This window comes from Perna viridis, chromosome 14 (assembly GCF_037379345.1).
Source record: "Perna viridis isolate PV_CMFRI_1.1 ecotype Kerala chromosome 14, ASM3737934v1, whole genome shotgun sequence".
Lineage (NCBI taxonomy): Eukaryota > Metazoa > Mollusca > Bivalvia > Mytilida > Mytilidae > Perna > Perna viridis.
Genome location: NC_142458.1, coordinates 12,063,259 through 12,080,570, shown reverse-complemented (window position 1 = coordinate 12,080,570; position 17,312 = coordinate 12,063,259). Strand labels below are relative to the sequence as shown.

Here is a 17,312-nt window from a genome sequence, read left to right as displayed (position 1 = left end):
TACCTCCTCTTTCCTTGGTGGAGCGAAGGTAATGTGGATGTTATTTCTTCTGAAAGTATGTTGTCTGTTGTCTCTGTTGATGGCCTGTTAAACAGTTCTTCAAAGTGGTCTTTCCATTTTTAAATTTTCTCGTCTGCTGATGATAAAATATTTCAATTAGTGTTCTTCATTGGCTTTTCATGAGCAGATTGTTATCCGGATAGTAACCATGTGATACTGAATGATTCTATCATGTTTCTTGTTTCAACCGCTATCTCTGTGTGGCCAGATCTTCAAAAATCTTCTCTCCCCTTCCTCTTGACTTCAGTATGTTTCTCCTTGGTATCTACTTTTCTTGTGTTAGCCTTAAGTAGACTGGTGTTGATGTGTTTTCTCTCTTCCTGGTTTTCATGGTTGACTGTCTTATCCATGGATTGTCGCTTGCCTCCTTTTTTCCCCACAGTCTTTTCTACCAAAAATGTACGCTTCTTTAATGCTTCACACCTTTCACCTTAATCTTTCTTCTTTCAGTGTTATGACTTATAATTTCTCTAAAAGTGTCATCTGATGTCTCTCCTGAAGCTGCCTGTTTTGCACTTGTCCATCTTGTAGCATTATTGTCTCTGTATCTTTTGAGTTTGATTTGGATTTTGTCTATCACTAAATAAAATGATGATCTTGTGATGCATCTACACTCCTTTTTACTCTGACGTCTTGTAGCAGTCTTCTGAATTTTCAATTTATGTAGCTATGACAATTTTTTTTTTACATTTAGTGATACAATCATGTGATATCCAAGTGGTTTTGTGTAGTTCTTTGTGTGGGAAAAATTGTAGCCATATGGATTCCATTCTCGTCCATGATTCCAACTCCATGTTTTCTTTGTGTGGGAAAAAATGTAGCCAGATGGGCTCCATTCTCGTCCATGATTCCAACTCCATGTTTTTCCATGGTGTCTTCATATCCAGTGTTATTACATCCCACCTTGGCATAGAAGTCTCCCATTAGTAGTGTGATCTCCTTTTCTACACTCGTTTACTAATGATGCTATGGTTTGCAGCCTGTCATAAAAATGCTCTTTTTCTTCTTCTTCTGCATCGTTGGTCGGTGGAAAATACATAACATCATATATGGCAACATCCCTTCGACTCCTGCGTATGGAGTGTTCATATCACAACTCATACGTTATGCTAGAGCTTGCCGAAACTACGCAGACTTTTTGTATCGCGCTAGAACTCTAACAAATAGGCTTCTGGAACAGGGTTATGTTGCTACAAGATTGAAGTCATCACTACAGAAGTTTTATGGTCGTCATCATGAACTCGTGGATCGTTATGGTGTATCCATCAGCACCATGAAAATTGATTTATTCAACGGGTCATAGTTTTCCTTTCCTCGTTTGTCTACCCCGGACTTGACTTTTTATGAGCACCTCGGCAGGTGTTTCTAGAAAAGCAGAGGACGCTTACCCTACCAGTCCACCTGGTGCATGCTCCCAGTTTTTAGTGGAGTCCGAGTTGCTCATTTACTTTTGTTACTTTGTATGTATGATTTTAGTTACTTTATGTTCTTTGTTGTATATGTCTGTTTTCCATGTCTGGTCTTTGTCCCTGGATTACATTCTTTTGATTACCGCTATAACCTTGGTTCCCTTGATTACTCTATCATATATTTGATATATTTTAATTCATCATTTTCCATCCTATGAGAGATCTGACTAGATGCCTACATCTTTGGTATGATTTGCATTTTTATTACAGTGACATGAATAAACGATAGTCTCATTTGTATTTTATCTAATCTTGCCAGCTTCAATCCATCTATTTTCACAAAGTTCTAGGATTTCTAAATTGTAGCACCCTTCTCCTTTGTAATATTTGCACTTTTCCTCTCTCGTACATGATAAGCACGTTCCATGTTCTGACTCTGATAGGTTCCCGTATCGCAAGGATATTCAGCCGTTTGTTCGGTGTCATATTTTTTATAATTTATTTATAAATATTTATAATGCATGTATTAATATTTATAATTCAATTATAAATATTAATAAATGATTTATAAATATTTATGATTATAAATATTAACAAATGAAATACAAATATTTAAAATTATTTATAAATATTAATAAATAGGCATTTTTGTCCACTTTACCTAGTCATAAGTAAGTGGATATCAGTTAGTAAATGCACATAACCAGTAAGTTACAAGTAGATATAACCAGTTAGCTCAGTAAAAAAAAACTGCACCTGACACTAATCGGTTTCCGTACGGACTAAATATTATTAACGAGATTTCATTTAGTCCTAAACGTTCTACATACTGGATGATGAATGATGTAGAGATCCACAAGAATCCCAATGGGGAGGGAGTCATGCTGCTCATGGTCCATAGCATGTCTTTTTCAGGAATTGTATTCCCCTGGCGCTTTTTGAATTCTACGGGTATGTGCTGTCACCTTTCCTCACCGGGCGCCCCCGGGTGCTGTTTAGTAGGACCCTATTTGTGAAATATGAATAAGAAGGAAACTTAAATATCTTAGTGTTTACAAATAACTTAATTAAAATAAACCTCAACTTTCCCTGGTGAAATATATTATTTTATTACGTGACGGTGTTGCGTAAATATTCTGAAGCTTATGTAAAGAGATTTTTTTCACATTTATGTAATGAAAGCGGGATAACTCTTGCTGCCAAACGCCAGGTCACTAGAATGCTTTAAAATTAGGATAATTACGTATATATCAAAGCACTATTCGATTCAGTGTGTTACAAAATCAAGGACAGGGCGAAGGAAAACAATGTCCAGTTTATGCAGAATATCTCAGCCCTTCAAATTACAGTCAGGTAATAAAAATGTCTGACCAAGTTAGCGCTTTGTTAATTCCTTAACCAACACATATTTTGTTAAGAAGGTAGGTTTCTACTTCTTAACGGTAACGCCTGTCTTCGAACAGTTTGTACATATACAGTAATACTGTCAGTATACGTAATGCATGTAAAACAGTCAACACCGTTTGGAGTCTGTTAAGATAGGTGTAGATGTACATTTGATTTTTTTTTAGACAGTGCTCTTCTTATTGCTATGAAAATCATGGTAGGGTGGCCTACTGTTCAAGGCATTGGACTTGTAATCACGGCCCCACACGGGGTTGACACATCTGTGGATTCGATTCCTACAAGTGTCCAGGTTTCCAGGCACTTTCCCTAGCCCAGGAGTTACACTGATTTTCTAAGCCCAGAATTTCGGGCTATCCTCCCATACTAGCCAGCTGGTGACCATGCAGGAAGCTCACAGTAAACAAACAATCATAAATCTCACTGTTGGTTATAAAGCTCTACAGAGCTAATTTTAACTGTTGACTTGTACACTCATGTGTATTCACTGACATGAAGTTAAATTTACCTTTACCTTTCCTGAATCTTTACCTGCATTAGACAACAGGTTCAGTTCCTGAAACCATTCATGCAAAGTTCTACAATTCTAAGATTATTCTCATCAACCAAATTTTCTTCCTCTCATGGGAAAAAAGTTTATACTCAGAATTAAAGACAAAAAATGTACTATCTTATGTAACATATTTTATTTTCATGATTTTTCACAATTTGTAGAAAAATATCTGAAATTATACTGTTTATTTTGAAAAGGATTTTACAGTAATTATCCCTAAAAAATATTGATGTTACAATTTTACACTATTTCCAACTAAATTTTTGACACTTTTTTTTTGCTTAACTCTCTGACCCTTCTGAAAATGATAATTTAGAATCTCGTCAAATATATACCGGTAACTTTAATTTTTCTTATTAATGGTAAGGGTTATTCAAGGGAACCAAGATTCTAGCAGAAATCAAAAGGATTTAATCAAGAACTCAAGACTCCACTAAAAACTGAAATCGTGGACCAGGTGCAGTTGAAGTATAAGGTTACAGACCACCAATTCAACCAATGAGCATTCGGAACGTACGCAAAAATAGTCCTACGCAAAAATTACCCCTGTTCCTCATAGTGCTGTGAAAAAAGTTCTCATCTTATTTAAAAAATTGAAACAGTTTCTGAAAGGAAAAACATTTCTGTACATTTTATAGGTGCATTTTGCTTCTTGTGATGTGAAGCCTAATCTCCATAATGATTTTTAAATATACCCCTATCTTGTGAAAACACTGGGATTTCCCATGCTATTTATAGACCCTTCACTTCCGGTGACCAGTACTGCACTGCAAGTCTGCTAACCCCACATGCCATTCTGAGGATTGTGAGCTGACATATGTAGAATCTTGCTGATATATAGTCATCTGCAGGTTAAAGTTAAGGTAAAGTCCAGAGAAGCCATTGAATATTGTGAAATTAGCATAGAAGCCTATGGGAAGTGGAATTAGTGGTTTTTAGCCTTAAGTTGAAGCCATGGCAAAATGAAAAGTTTCTTGAAATAGCTTTAAACTACTTGAAGATCTTGTTAACTTTGCCATGAGAGGAATACACTACAAAAATCCTTCAAAATATGCATTTTTTTAAGTTATAGGTCCAAATTATGGAAAATTGGTCTTTTTGGCTGATTTTTATGTCCTATCTTGTAAAAAGTGTAGAAAATTTAGTAAAAATATCAAATATTAAACTTTGAGGGCTATATTTACCTAAACATGGTAGTAATAAGCACTTGAAATCAAGTTTTGTGTAGATTTGAGCAAAAATTAGGTTAGAAATGAGGAAAAACTCACTTTCATTATTGCGGTTAAGGCCATATAAGCATTCCCCTATGGCAACATGGAAAATCCATTATTGAGCACTTTTTTTGCTTTAGGTGCCCTTTACTGGTCATGTTTTAATGTGAAAACACTGTATTTACAAATTTAAAGCCAAATATATCACCTTTTGTGAAAATTTAAAGATTTAGGATTTTTGACATGTGATCAAGAAAAAGGGGGAGGCATGTCAGAAATAAATTTTTAGAAATAGACCAATTTCTCAGAAAATGATTACTTTTAAAACTATTTCTTCATTAATATTGTTAAAAAACAAGTTGTGATTGATATTTTTTATTTGAAAAGTCAGAAAAAGTTCTTTGCAAATATTTAATGCATTTAAGTATGGTAGAATATTGTCACTTTTTTGCTCGCACAACTTGGTTACCCTATATTTAAAAATCAAATATTTAAAAAAGTGCTTGTCACATTTCACTGAAACTTTGCAAATGCATTCAGTATGTGTGTAGGAAGATACCTGTATAGTTCTTTATTTTTTCTAAGACAAAAAAGTGACTCTTTAGGTTACAGACCACCAATTCAACCAATGAGCATTCGGAACGTACGCAAAAATAGTCCTACGCAAAAATTACCCCTGTTCCTCATAGTGCTGTGAAAAAAGTTCTCATCTTATTTAAAAAATTGAAACAGTTTCTGAAAGGAAAAACATTTCTGTACATTTTATAGGTGCATTTTGCTTCTTGTGATGTGAAGCCTAATCTCCATAATGATTTTTAAATATACCCCTATCTTGTGAAAACACTGGGATTTCCCATGCTATTTATAGACCCTTCACTTCCGGTGACCAGTACTGCACTGCAAGTCTGCTAACCCCACATGCCATTCTGAGGATTGTGAGCTGACATATGTAGAATCTTGCTGATATATAGTCATCTGCAGGTTAAAGTTAAGGTAAAGTCCAGAGAAGCCATTGAATATTGTGAAATTAGCATAGAAGCCTATGGGAAGTGGAATTAGTGGTTTTTAGCCTTAAGCGTCCTCTTCTAGTTTCCCAGACACACCCACCATGCTGCCCAGTTCTGGGTAGACGAAAGAGGACAGGAAAACTATGACATGTTGAACAAATGGGTTCTCACAGTGCAGATGGAAAAGCTGTAACAATCCATGACTGTAGTGTCTGTAGTGAGTCTAGGAAATAAGCCCCCCTCACCCAGATAAAAGCCCCGCATCTTATAATAAGCTTAATGTTAATGTAAAAATATATATTTACTTTTGTTTATTTTTGTCTGTTTTTTTGTTTTTCTTTTTTGTGACTGTTCCTTTTATATTGGTATTGCATTTTATTTATGTTTGTCTTTTTTTTTGTGGTCAGGGTGTTAAAAGAATAGGCCTGCAGCAGCACTAAGCTTGTAATAAAAGGCGACTAATTAGTGCTCAGAATCCTAGCCGGGGGCTAGGTGCTCTGCCCACAGAGCAACTGGGATGTGTGCCCCAGGTGGTTGAATGGGGTATCCCTGGCGTGTTACATGATGGGGTTGTCAGGCTATAAAATGGAAAACCTGACCGCAAACCATAGTGGTGCACCGTGTTGGGAAAGATGCTACGTTCCTCGCACGTTAAAGAACCCTACTGTGGTATTCAATAGGAGTAGGAACCTTTGCGCTCCGCCACAGGAGGCTAAATTGCCCGACCTTACCCATCCCTCCCTTTTTCTAGTGGCAATCAAAATTTTTCGACCCTATTATCCTTGTGTCCCATCCCTTTTTTTTCATTTCATCATCATTTCATGTTCATTTTATCATCCATTTCATGTTGATTGTCCGAATATAGCTGAAATATTGCTGCTCGGACGTTAAACCCCAACAATCAATCAATCAATCTTTTTTTTGTGTGTAGTTTTTAATTCTGTTTAGTTTTTTAGGAAGTTTTTGTTTGTATTAAAATGGTTCAATTTCTGTGTAATTTTTTCAAGGGTATACTTATATTTGATATTGTATTTCTTATTACCAGAATCATTTGATATTTCATCAATGAAATAAGAAAAAGCTGCCGGTAATACACTTTTTAAAAAGAAAACAAAATGACTGTTTTAGATATATTTCCTTTTTAAAGAATGTATATTTGACAACTGTTATCATTTTATTAATAAAATATTGTCTTAAAAAGAAACTAAAAAGTAAAAATGTTAACAATGTAGAAATTAAATTTCAAATTTTACAATTGATGAAAATATTTCTCGTAGGGGGCTTTTGTCCTGATTCCGTCTGTAATATCTTCCTCCAGTTCTTAGGGATAGATGCAATGTATAAAATCCCCGAAACTAGGATTATTTAACAGTAATGTATATAGTGGAAACCGAGATCAAAGGGTCAGGCTAAACAATGTGCTTTCCTTTGGATTAGATCAGCTATAAAGTTAGCCTCATAAGAGTGAACGAATACAAAGTGAAGGTCAGTGAGTAGAGGAGCACAATTTGTTCCCATTGGAATGCCGACTGTTAGTTTAAAAACGTGTCCATCACTGGACAAATATGTTGTTGATAAAAAATTTCCAACATTTTGAAAACATCTTGTTTGGTTTAACATTCTTCAAAATCTGCTGATAAGTATTTTATTGACAATTTTTTTGAAAAAGCATGATTTTACATAGTAAGTAATAGGAAATTTAGGTGTGACCAATAACTTTTTGCATGTCTCTGTTTTTGATGTTTTGACAACTTATTTTTGATTGAATGCTGATAGAAGATCCGAACATGGTTTTGTTATGTAAAATAACAGATGATCAATTCATATACATTGTAAATTGGATGTTATAAATTGTTATTTTCAGAAACGTGTATATTAAGAAGTTGTATTAGAATTGAGATAACCGTATATTTTAATATAAGATGTGTCATCTTCAGTCTAGATTTGACAGTGTCAAATCTCTGATTGACACACCTCCAAATTTCTTCAATACAATGTAGTTTTAATCTGCACAAGTCACACTGTGATAGGTTGATCTTAAAATATTGACTAAATATTTTCATATTTTTTCAGTATTACCACAGATTAGTCAGTTATGTAGAGAAAACAGTACAGCATCTAAGCCAGCAGAAAAGGTTTGTGTGGGGGGAAAGAAACTTTTAAATAAGGACGTGTTCTAGAAACACTGCAGAAAAAAAAATGATGTATTTCTTTATTACAGCCTTAATTTTTAGGGTTAGTTAAATATCAAACTCTTTACTCATTTTCCAAGGTTTAATTTATGACTAGCAAAAAGTTGGTGGTTTTTTTTTTTTTTTTTTTTTTTTGGACAATGTAAAATAAAATTGAATTGACAACACAACACCTAAGGCCATGAAAAAAATATTTGTCTCTTTCCACTTACACAACAGACCATATTTTTCCTTTAACCTTATGTCATTTAATCTATCAACTGAAAGTTAAAAAAATAAACATGATCAATATAAAATGGTCATTTCCATTTAAATACAGAAGTGCATTCCAGCTATTCACATTCACCAAAGCATATTGGCTACCAAGCCATGGCACTATCATTATACAAAAATGTAGTGCTGAGATTTAATGAATATTGTCATCTGGACAGGAAGTCTGTAATCGCACTGGTTCCTAATAGATATATGATAAAAACGACAAGTCTTTAATTACACTGGTTCCTAATAGATTTATGATAAACACGACTAGTCTGTAATTACACTGGTTCCTTATAGATATATGATAAACACGACAGGTCTGTAATTACAGTGAATCCCAGTAGATTTATGATAAAAATGACAGGTCTGTAATTACTGTGGTTCCTAGTACATATATAATAAACCCGACAAGTCTGTAATTGCACTGGTTCCTAATAAATTTATGATAAACGGGGCAAGTCTGTAATTACACTGGTTCCCAGTAGATTTATGATGAACACGACAAGTCTGTAATTACACTGGTTCCTAATAGATATATGATAAACCCGACAAGTCTGTAATCGCACTGGTTCCTAATAGATTTATGATAAACAGGGCAAGTCTGTAATTACACTGGTTCCTAATAGATATATGATAAACACGACAAGTCTGTAATTACAGTGGTTCTTCACAGATTCATTATAAACATGGATGTATATAGGAACAAGGAACTGGAATGTCAAATTTTTCTTCAAGACTAATTTTTCAATGAGTGAAACCTGTGCAAAAAAAATGAAATGAAAATTCCAACCTACCAACCCATTTTTTTAATATAAGAATATAGCCATATTGTTAAACAGACATATTATTTGTATGGCTTATATATAAATGTAATATTAGTTAACTTGGATAATATATTCTGTATGCATGATTTGTAGACTAAATTTGGCCCACTGAAAGATGAAGACAGAATATTCACTAATCTGTATGGCAGACATGACTGGAAATTGAAAGGAGCTCAGTCCAGGGTAAGTTGGTGCAGATCAGGTGGGAGTTCACATGTATATGTAAACCAGTTAAATTGACGGTATTTGTCAAATTAATAATGCAGTTGAAATTAATCATTGATAAGTGATTAGCTGTCTATGAAATGGTGATAGATCAAATCAGGATCTATAGTTGTCAATCATCATTGGAAAAAAAAACTTTTCCTTATCTGTTTAGACAATATTTTGTTACATCTTTTGTCAGATTATGGCTCTTTTAATCTTTCAATCCAAGAAATTATATTAAAACATGAAAATTGGGTCAAGCTCAAAGGGCAAAAGGGTGTAGGGCCTTTCTAAGTTATGTTAAGAGACCACTACCCATTGCCAATACAAAAACCCCTGTTCTGTCAATCTGACCATCCAGTTGATGATCTGTTATACTTCTCTATGGATTTTGATGAAGTTTTGTAGAAAGGTTAGACATGATTTGTACATGTGCATGAAGAAACAATAATTGTCTGATGTTTGGAATCCAAGTTCATTGTTTGTAATTGATAATTTTGATGGTTGACCAGATCCTTTATGAAAATGTCTGATTAGTTTATCATTTTCAATGGACACTAATGGTATACAAATAGTAGTATATTGAAAAATAAGGAGGAAGACCTAGGGTAAGGGACATAACTCATGAAATCAGTGATGTGTTTTTATTATCGATTTCATCAAGCCTCTCAAGCTTTCGTTTGAAGCAGAATAAAGTTAATCCAAGTTAAGTAGATGCTTACATAAGATTGATGAAAAATGTTGAATACAAACATGATTTTTAAGAGTTGTGTCCCTTACTCGAGGTCTACCTCCTTAATACAATACACAGATTATATACTTAGAACTACATATATTTTTTTTGTATCAAACAAAAAAAGGAAAGGAAATAAATGTTATGACTTCTGTTTCTTAAAGAGAAAAAAATAACTTCTTTGTCATTGGGCAGGAACATAGTTATGTCTGGCAAATGTCGTTCTAAGTATGCATGCCTTCAGTCCTTCCATCAGAAAAATATAATCACTCTATGGCCTTCTTTTAGTTCTTAATTTATTTTTCTTAAGTAGCTGTCTTTATAAAATCAGACAGAAGACAATTCATGCATGTCAAAAACTCAACGAATTCAATTTTATTTCTTGTTCAGAAACAGTTACTGATTAGTTATTCATTTGGTTGTTGCGCTATTGAGATAAAAAATGATATAGATTGTGCATGAAATTGGCTTTTTGCAAGAGTTAGCTTTCTTTATTTGGTTTCATTTGGTTGATTTTAGAGGGAGATGAATTTATGATTTTTTTAAAAAGTGCAGATCGGAATGCAGAAATGGTTATTGTTCTGTGAAAGTATAGCATATGTAGACTGATAAAGCATCATTTGTTTGGTGGGTTTTTCTTCATCATGAATCACTTTACTAATGGTGGTGTCTGAATTTTACGTGGACTGTTACTTAATTATTTAGAAGATGAATCTAGGTGGCTTCTAGAATCCACATCTGAGGCATGGACATTGAAACACTATATTTGTTTAAATATTTTAATACAATACAGGGAGACTGGTACAAAACCAAGGAAATTTTACTGAAAGGTCATGAATGGATCCTACAAGAAATCAAAGATTCTGGACTGAGGGGGAGAGGTGGTGCTGGTTTCCCCACAGGAATGAAATGGGGATTCATGAATAAGCCAAGTGATGGCAGACCCAAATATCTTGTTGTCAATGCAGACGAGGGTGAACCAGGCACGTGCAAAGATCGTGAAATTATGCGACATGACCCACATAAACTTGTAGAAGGATGCTTAGTTGCAGGAAAATCAATGGGTGCTGTTGCTGCATACATTTATATAAGAGGAGAGTTTTACAATGAGGCTTCTAACCTGCAGGTGGCCATCAAGGAAGCTTATGCTAAAGGACTTATTGGTAAAAATGCCTGTGGTTCTGGTTATGACTTTGATGTTTTCGTTCATCGTGGAGCTGGGGCTTATATATGTGGAGAAGAAACAGTGAGTAACTTTCCATGAGTTAAAATAAGGGTTAGTCCAAGGTCTGGGACTTTCAATCAGACATGTGCGTGTGTCATTGTTAAACTTGGTACATTCTATTTAATTTCATACTTTTGACCAACATCATAATTAAGATATTTGAAACAAGTAATGTTGCCAATGTCAATGGTTTCGTTACCAAAAAAACATAAACAAGTCATTTCCTCTAACAAATAACTTTAAATTTGTACGTAATTCCTCAAAATAACAGTTATGTACACTAGATGTTCTAGTTTCCAAATGCTAAAAAGCATGAAATGTTATTCCCAAAACCAAGAAGGAGAGCACTTTTGAAATCTTTTTACACATTCACTGAATGTAAACTGTACCATTTGTACCAGCACTTCCATTAAGAGGCTGTACCAGGTACTTTTCCAGAATTTAAAATTTCATATATTTAGAAAAGAAAATGATGAAAAGTATCTCCTACATAACCAAAGATACCTGCAATGCAAAAAATCAATGAAACCCCTGGTGAACCATTTGACATCTATCTTTTCAGTCACTTATTGAATCTCTAGAAGGAAAAGCTGGGAAACCCAGACTAAAGCCACCATTCCCAGCTGATGTTGGTGTGTTTGGCTGCCCTACAACAGTTGCAAATGTAGAAACTGTGGCTGTAGCTCCAGTAAGTTATCTGTTCATGGAAGACTATGGTGTTATCTTTTTTTTTCATTGATGGTTTCTGCAATTATTTGACCATGTATTGTATGCAAGCTGGCAGAGTATGTAATTATGTATACTATGTTCTTGAAGTGTTTTTTGCAAAATTATGTATTTGGTTTTGAAGGTCTTACCTCTTAAAACTGCTAGTTCTGTATGTTCAACTGTCCACAAGACATGAACTTCTCAAGGGATTTTTATGAAATTTCTTAGGAAGAAATTGTGATACTAAAGTTGATAATTGGACGATTGACACAGAGAAATTCGTCTGAATATAGCTGAAATATTGCTGCTCGGATGTTAAACCCCAACAAACAAACAGGCATAGAGAAATAAACTATTTATCAGATGTATATGTAAATTGGAATGATAGAAAGTTGAATTTCGTTCTCAATTGTACATTTAGGAACCAAATCTAACTCCTGAATATCATTATTGTATTTGCTGTACTAATAAATGTGTGATCATTGTCATTGACTTTGCTGTAAAAAATGCGAACAATGTTGTTGTATTTGCTGTAATAAATGTGATAATTGTTACTGTTTGTAGAGTATATGCAGAAGAGGGGCCAGTTGGTTTGCCAGCTTTGGTAGAGAAAGAAACCGTGGAACCAAGGTATGTATTGTAAGATAGAACACCGGAATTTTAATCAAAGAGACAGAACATGTTGTCAAAGGATGATATCCTTGTTAACAAAGCATTTTAAATTTACTTCATCTGATCATAGATTATCTACAAGAACTACCTAATTTGTCTTCTAACCCTGTTTTGGGTTTTTTTATCCTTCAGGATCAAAATATCTTATGTCACCAGTTCATGCCAGGACCTTCCTTACTGTTTCTGAACATTACAAGAAAATATACTCCATAAGTTATTCCTTTTATATCATTCAATACCTCTTTTATAACCAGTAAATATGTTTCTGGCAATTATTCAGCGCAATGATATTCTATTATTTCTGCAAATAAAATTAAGATCTGGCCTCCAAATCAGCGAAAGATTTGAGGGACTTTTTCTTTGCCTTGAAAGATGTTTACTATTGTAAAAATTTTGCATTTAAGGAATTTAGTTCATGAAGTAATGTGTCATGAAGCATTACAGCTAGTTGAAATAGACCAGTTCCAATTTCAATACAAATCTAGCTAGGCTACTGAGTAGTTTGAATAGCTCTCTAGGTAGAAATCTGCCCTACATTATTCCAGTGTGTCCTACTTAACTACCACAGAACACCTGTGTGATCTTCTGGACAATGTGTTTTAATTTTAAATAGCTGTCAATTATGATGACCTTAACCTTTAAATTTGCCATCCACCGTCATAATTAACAGCTATTGTTTCCAGCTTCAACTTGGTGAGGGGACCTAAAAATGCTGTATGTCCATCCATCAGGGGTTTATCTGGGAAAGGTCCTTTAAAAATCTTTTTTGGGAAATATTTACATGACAATCTGAGTAAGGCAATGATTTTTGGAATTCTTCATTATTTTGAAATAATTTCAACTGTAAAAGGGTCTTTTCAGTGGACCCTGAGATTTGGGAGAAATATCCATATCCATCCATTACACTTGTGTATGCTCTCACTTCTACATTTTTCAAAAGGTTAGGATAAAACTTATACTGAAAGTAATTGCCACGAATCTCACTTTCTAGTCAAGATTAACCAGCAATCATTAAATATTAAGAGAGTGATCTTTTTCCCATTCTAAGCCAGTTATTAATAATGCATGTACCAGTAACCAATGGGCAATGCTTTAATTTTTGGGAGAGTTTTCATACCATTTTTGGTGGAGGGGGGATATGGAACAATCCATTTTTACTTTGATTTAGGTCACCATTTTTTGTGAATATTTTTGTTGTTCAATTTGTAGCTCTTTAACATATCTGGCCATGTAAATAACCCCTGTACAGTGGAGGAAGAGATGTCGATACCCTTAAAAGAACTTATTGAGCGACATGCAGGAGGAGTTATTGGAGGCTGGGATAACTTACAAGGAGTCATTCCTGGAGGATCATCAACCCCTGTCATTCCAAAAAGGTATGATGCGTGAAAAAATTCTCTTTTAACATACCAAGTAGGTTTTAGGTTGATATCTTATTTTCATCAAGAAATTTTGTTTGTTTACAAAATTGCACCTTCAAAAATGAACTGATTATGTGCTTTAAGTATTACAAAGATCAGCTTGAAATGAAATTGACACACTAAGAATGTAAAATATTGATATTTCAAAGGGATACTTTAAGAAATATATCTTTTACTAAGTAGAAAATTGCTTCATGTGCTTGGAAATGTCTCAAATTTCAAAGCCAAATTTTTTTTTTAAATAATTACTCAAATTGCAAAAAAAGTATTCTCAGCAGTGAGGTTTACTGACAATTAGTGCTGCTTTAGATTAGTGCTTGGACACATTTCTTATTTGCTACGACTCTTTGCTTTTAATAAATGAACTTTGACCTTTGTAGTATATGTGAAGATGTACCTATGGATTTCGATGGATTGATCCAGGCTCAGACTGGTCTGGGAACAGCAGCTGTGATCGTAATGAACAACCAGGCTGATATGATAAGATGTATCTCACGTCTCATTGAGTTTTATAAGCATGAGAGTTGTGGACAGGTGAGGAATATTATTTGACAACCTTGATACCAAATTCGTGATAAGTACATTTTGGTATATTATATGAATAGAACCTTCGAAATGGTCTGTTGTCGTTTTGCAATATACCAGTGCTAAAAAATTTGGCATTGTTTGTCAAAGATCTCATGTAGTTACTATAACTTACATTCAAGAATAATGAGATTCCAGCTGTCTCTGGTAACATGTTAAATCCCATCGTATATAAAATACCTGAACTCAGATGCTATTATTTTATTTATTTTTTTATTTTTTTTGATAGCACATGCTTCCTGATCATGAATAGTTTTTTTAGTTGTTGAACGTGATTATGCTGGCCAATATGTTGTTCATACAATGTTCGTTTATTTGTATGAAAATATACTATTTATTTGTATGAATGTTTACCTTGTATGTCATTGTTTTATTGTAAAAGTGTTAGATATCTGCCTCTTGTTACAGTGTAATTTCTGTCAAAGAGTGTTAATGAAACTTGAAATTAAATTTGTTGCAAAATTGAGGCTTTACACACACACCTTTATATATCAAAAAGACTTCAGACCCATCACATTTGATTGGTCTAGAGGCAAACTAGAGGTGTAACACTCACCTAGATATTTAATTATGATCAACCAAAAAGATTTAGACACGTTGTAGTTTATTGGTCTAGGGCCAAAATAAAGGTGTTACACTAACCCAGATATCTAATTTTGAACAACCAAAAAACATTTAGTAACACTTCATTTTATTGGTCAAATAATCAAATGTATTAAGTACACTCATTCAATGATATACATGGTGAAGATAAGTGGGCATAAATTTGCCTTCATATGGTCATTTTAACTGGACACCTGCCATTTCTTGAATTAAGTGTGCATTTGCCTTTTAATATTATTATCAAATGAAGAAGAATCACAAAAAAAAATAAATTATGATCTTAAGTACTGTGGTAGAAATTTGCGGGAAGGGTACCAACATTTTTTTGTTCTATTAAGGAGGTAGACCTGAGGTAAGGGACATATTCTCAAAATCAGTGATATGTTTGCATCATATTCAATTTCACCAAAACCTATCAAGCTTTCATTTGAAATAGAATGAAATCAATCCAAGTTACTTTGTTGCTTAGAAGAGATTGATGTGAAATGCTTTACACAAACGTTCCAATGATTTGTGAGAGTTGTGTCCCTTACCCTAGGTCTACATCCTTAAACCACATAGTCAAATTCTTGACAAAACTGAAAATTTCTTTTGAGAAATGTGAAGCTGAGGTGAATTCATCAATAAAACAATCCATGAACAAATGAAATTTTAACAAGACATGACAATTGATATCGGGAATTTAATATCAGCACAGTATCAAAATAATTGTATTTATCTCCATTTTTTTTTCAGTGTACTCCTTGTAGGGAAGGTACAGGATGGATGTATAAAATCATGAAAAGATTTGGTATGTACATGGACTTTGCTGCTTTTGCAGAAACTATGATAACATTTCATGTAGTGTTCTGAATACTACGGCTTAGTTGAAATATTGTCAGTATCTGTAAATCATGACAAGATTTGATATATTATATACTTAGCTGATTTTTTTGTAAACTATTATTTATTCCCAATACTACGGCATAGATCGAAGTATTGTCAGTTTCTCTTAATCAAACTCGTGAAAAGATTTGGTATATTGTATACATGGCTGCTTTTGATATTTTGATCATGGTTAATTAAACAACCATAGGATTTAAACACTAAAAAAAATTCAACTATGGCAAAAAATTTACATTTCTTCATTTCTTGCTTGAAGTATATGTACATGTATCTGACACTTACTGGTTAATTCATTTAATATCATATACATGTATTTATTTTTTTTTTATTTTTTTTAGAGTCTGGCAATGCTAAGCCATCAGAGATTGATATGTTGTATGAAATAAGTAAACAGATTGAAGGACACACTATCTGCGCTCTTGGTGACGGAGCTGCATGGCCTGTTCAGGTTGGTTGATCTCAATATTCTTTATATAGAGGGTCAATTTTTTACTTTCTCTTTGTGTGTGTTTAGATAAAAACTATCAACCGTAAAATTTCTGGTGAAAATAAAGTCTATTACTTTGTCTTTTTAAGTAGAATTGAAGCACCTTTAATTTTCTTTTTAAATCCATGTTTTTTTTGGTTTTTTTTAGGAAATAAAATTATTCCTAATTTGAGCTGTACAATGTGTTTTACTACTCAGCCATGGAAAAAATATTATTCAATATTTACATCATTAATTAACCTGAAAATGAAATTACACATGTTTTTTATGCTCTCACGATTTTTTTTTTATTGAAGATAAAATCCCAGCCTCCCCCCCCCCCTTCCTGGAAAAAAAATGGTCTGAGCCTAAATATATAGCTATTTTACATGTAGTTAAAGAAATTGTTATTTACGTTTCAGGGACTTATCCGTCATTTTAGACCAGTAATTCTGGATAGGATGAAGCAGTATGAAGAAAAACAACCCAAACAAGCCACAGCCTAAATATTGAACTCATTTAACAACCTAGCTTTTGAACTTTACACAAGAGTATTTCTGACTCTCATTAGTATCAAAGCAAAAGTGATATTTAGACCCATGGAATGGAAATATTTTGTTGGCATAAATAGGAAAAGAAGTTTCACCAACTAAAACAATTGTTTTTTTTTTGCAGAAATATTGTTTGTACATAGATATTTAATGTGGTTTTATGAAAATGTATACAATTAAATTTATAATTGTTTATGCTTTGTCATTCATTCATATAAAAACAGGTCAGGATTGTCAACCTTGTGTTTGAAATTCGACTTACCGATATATTGCAAAAATGGTTACTGGTTTAACAGTATTATTGGTGAAAAGTCGGTTTGAATAACCTTTAATGAAAT

At 33.5% G+C, this 17,312-nt stretch overlaps 1 protein-coding gene across 1 annotated transcript; it reads left to right on the top strand.

Annotated features, from left to right (window-relative positions):
* Positions 1-2,699: 2,699 nt before the first annotated feature.
* On the top strand, positions 2,700-17,167 carry LOC148598213 (NADH dehydrogenase [ubiquinone] flavoprotein 1, mitochondrial-like). The gene is made up of 11 exons (XM_088561933.1): positions 2,700-2,822; positions 7,718-7,779; positions 9,012-9,101; positions 10,652-11,104; positions 11,646-11,771; positions 12,356-12,421; positions 13,673-13,839; positions 14,265-14,418; positions 15,808-15,862; positions 16,296-16,405; positions 16,846-17,167. The coding sequence occupies exons 1-11, from the start codon at positions 2,777-2,779 to the stop codon at positions 16,927-16,929; spliced, it is 1,413 nt and encodes a 470-aa protein (XP_088418059.1). The 5' UTR covers positions 2,700-2,776; the 3' UTR covers positions 16,930-17,167.
* The last annotated feature ends 145 nt before the right edge of the window (positions 17,168-17,312 follow it).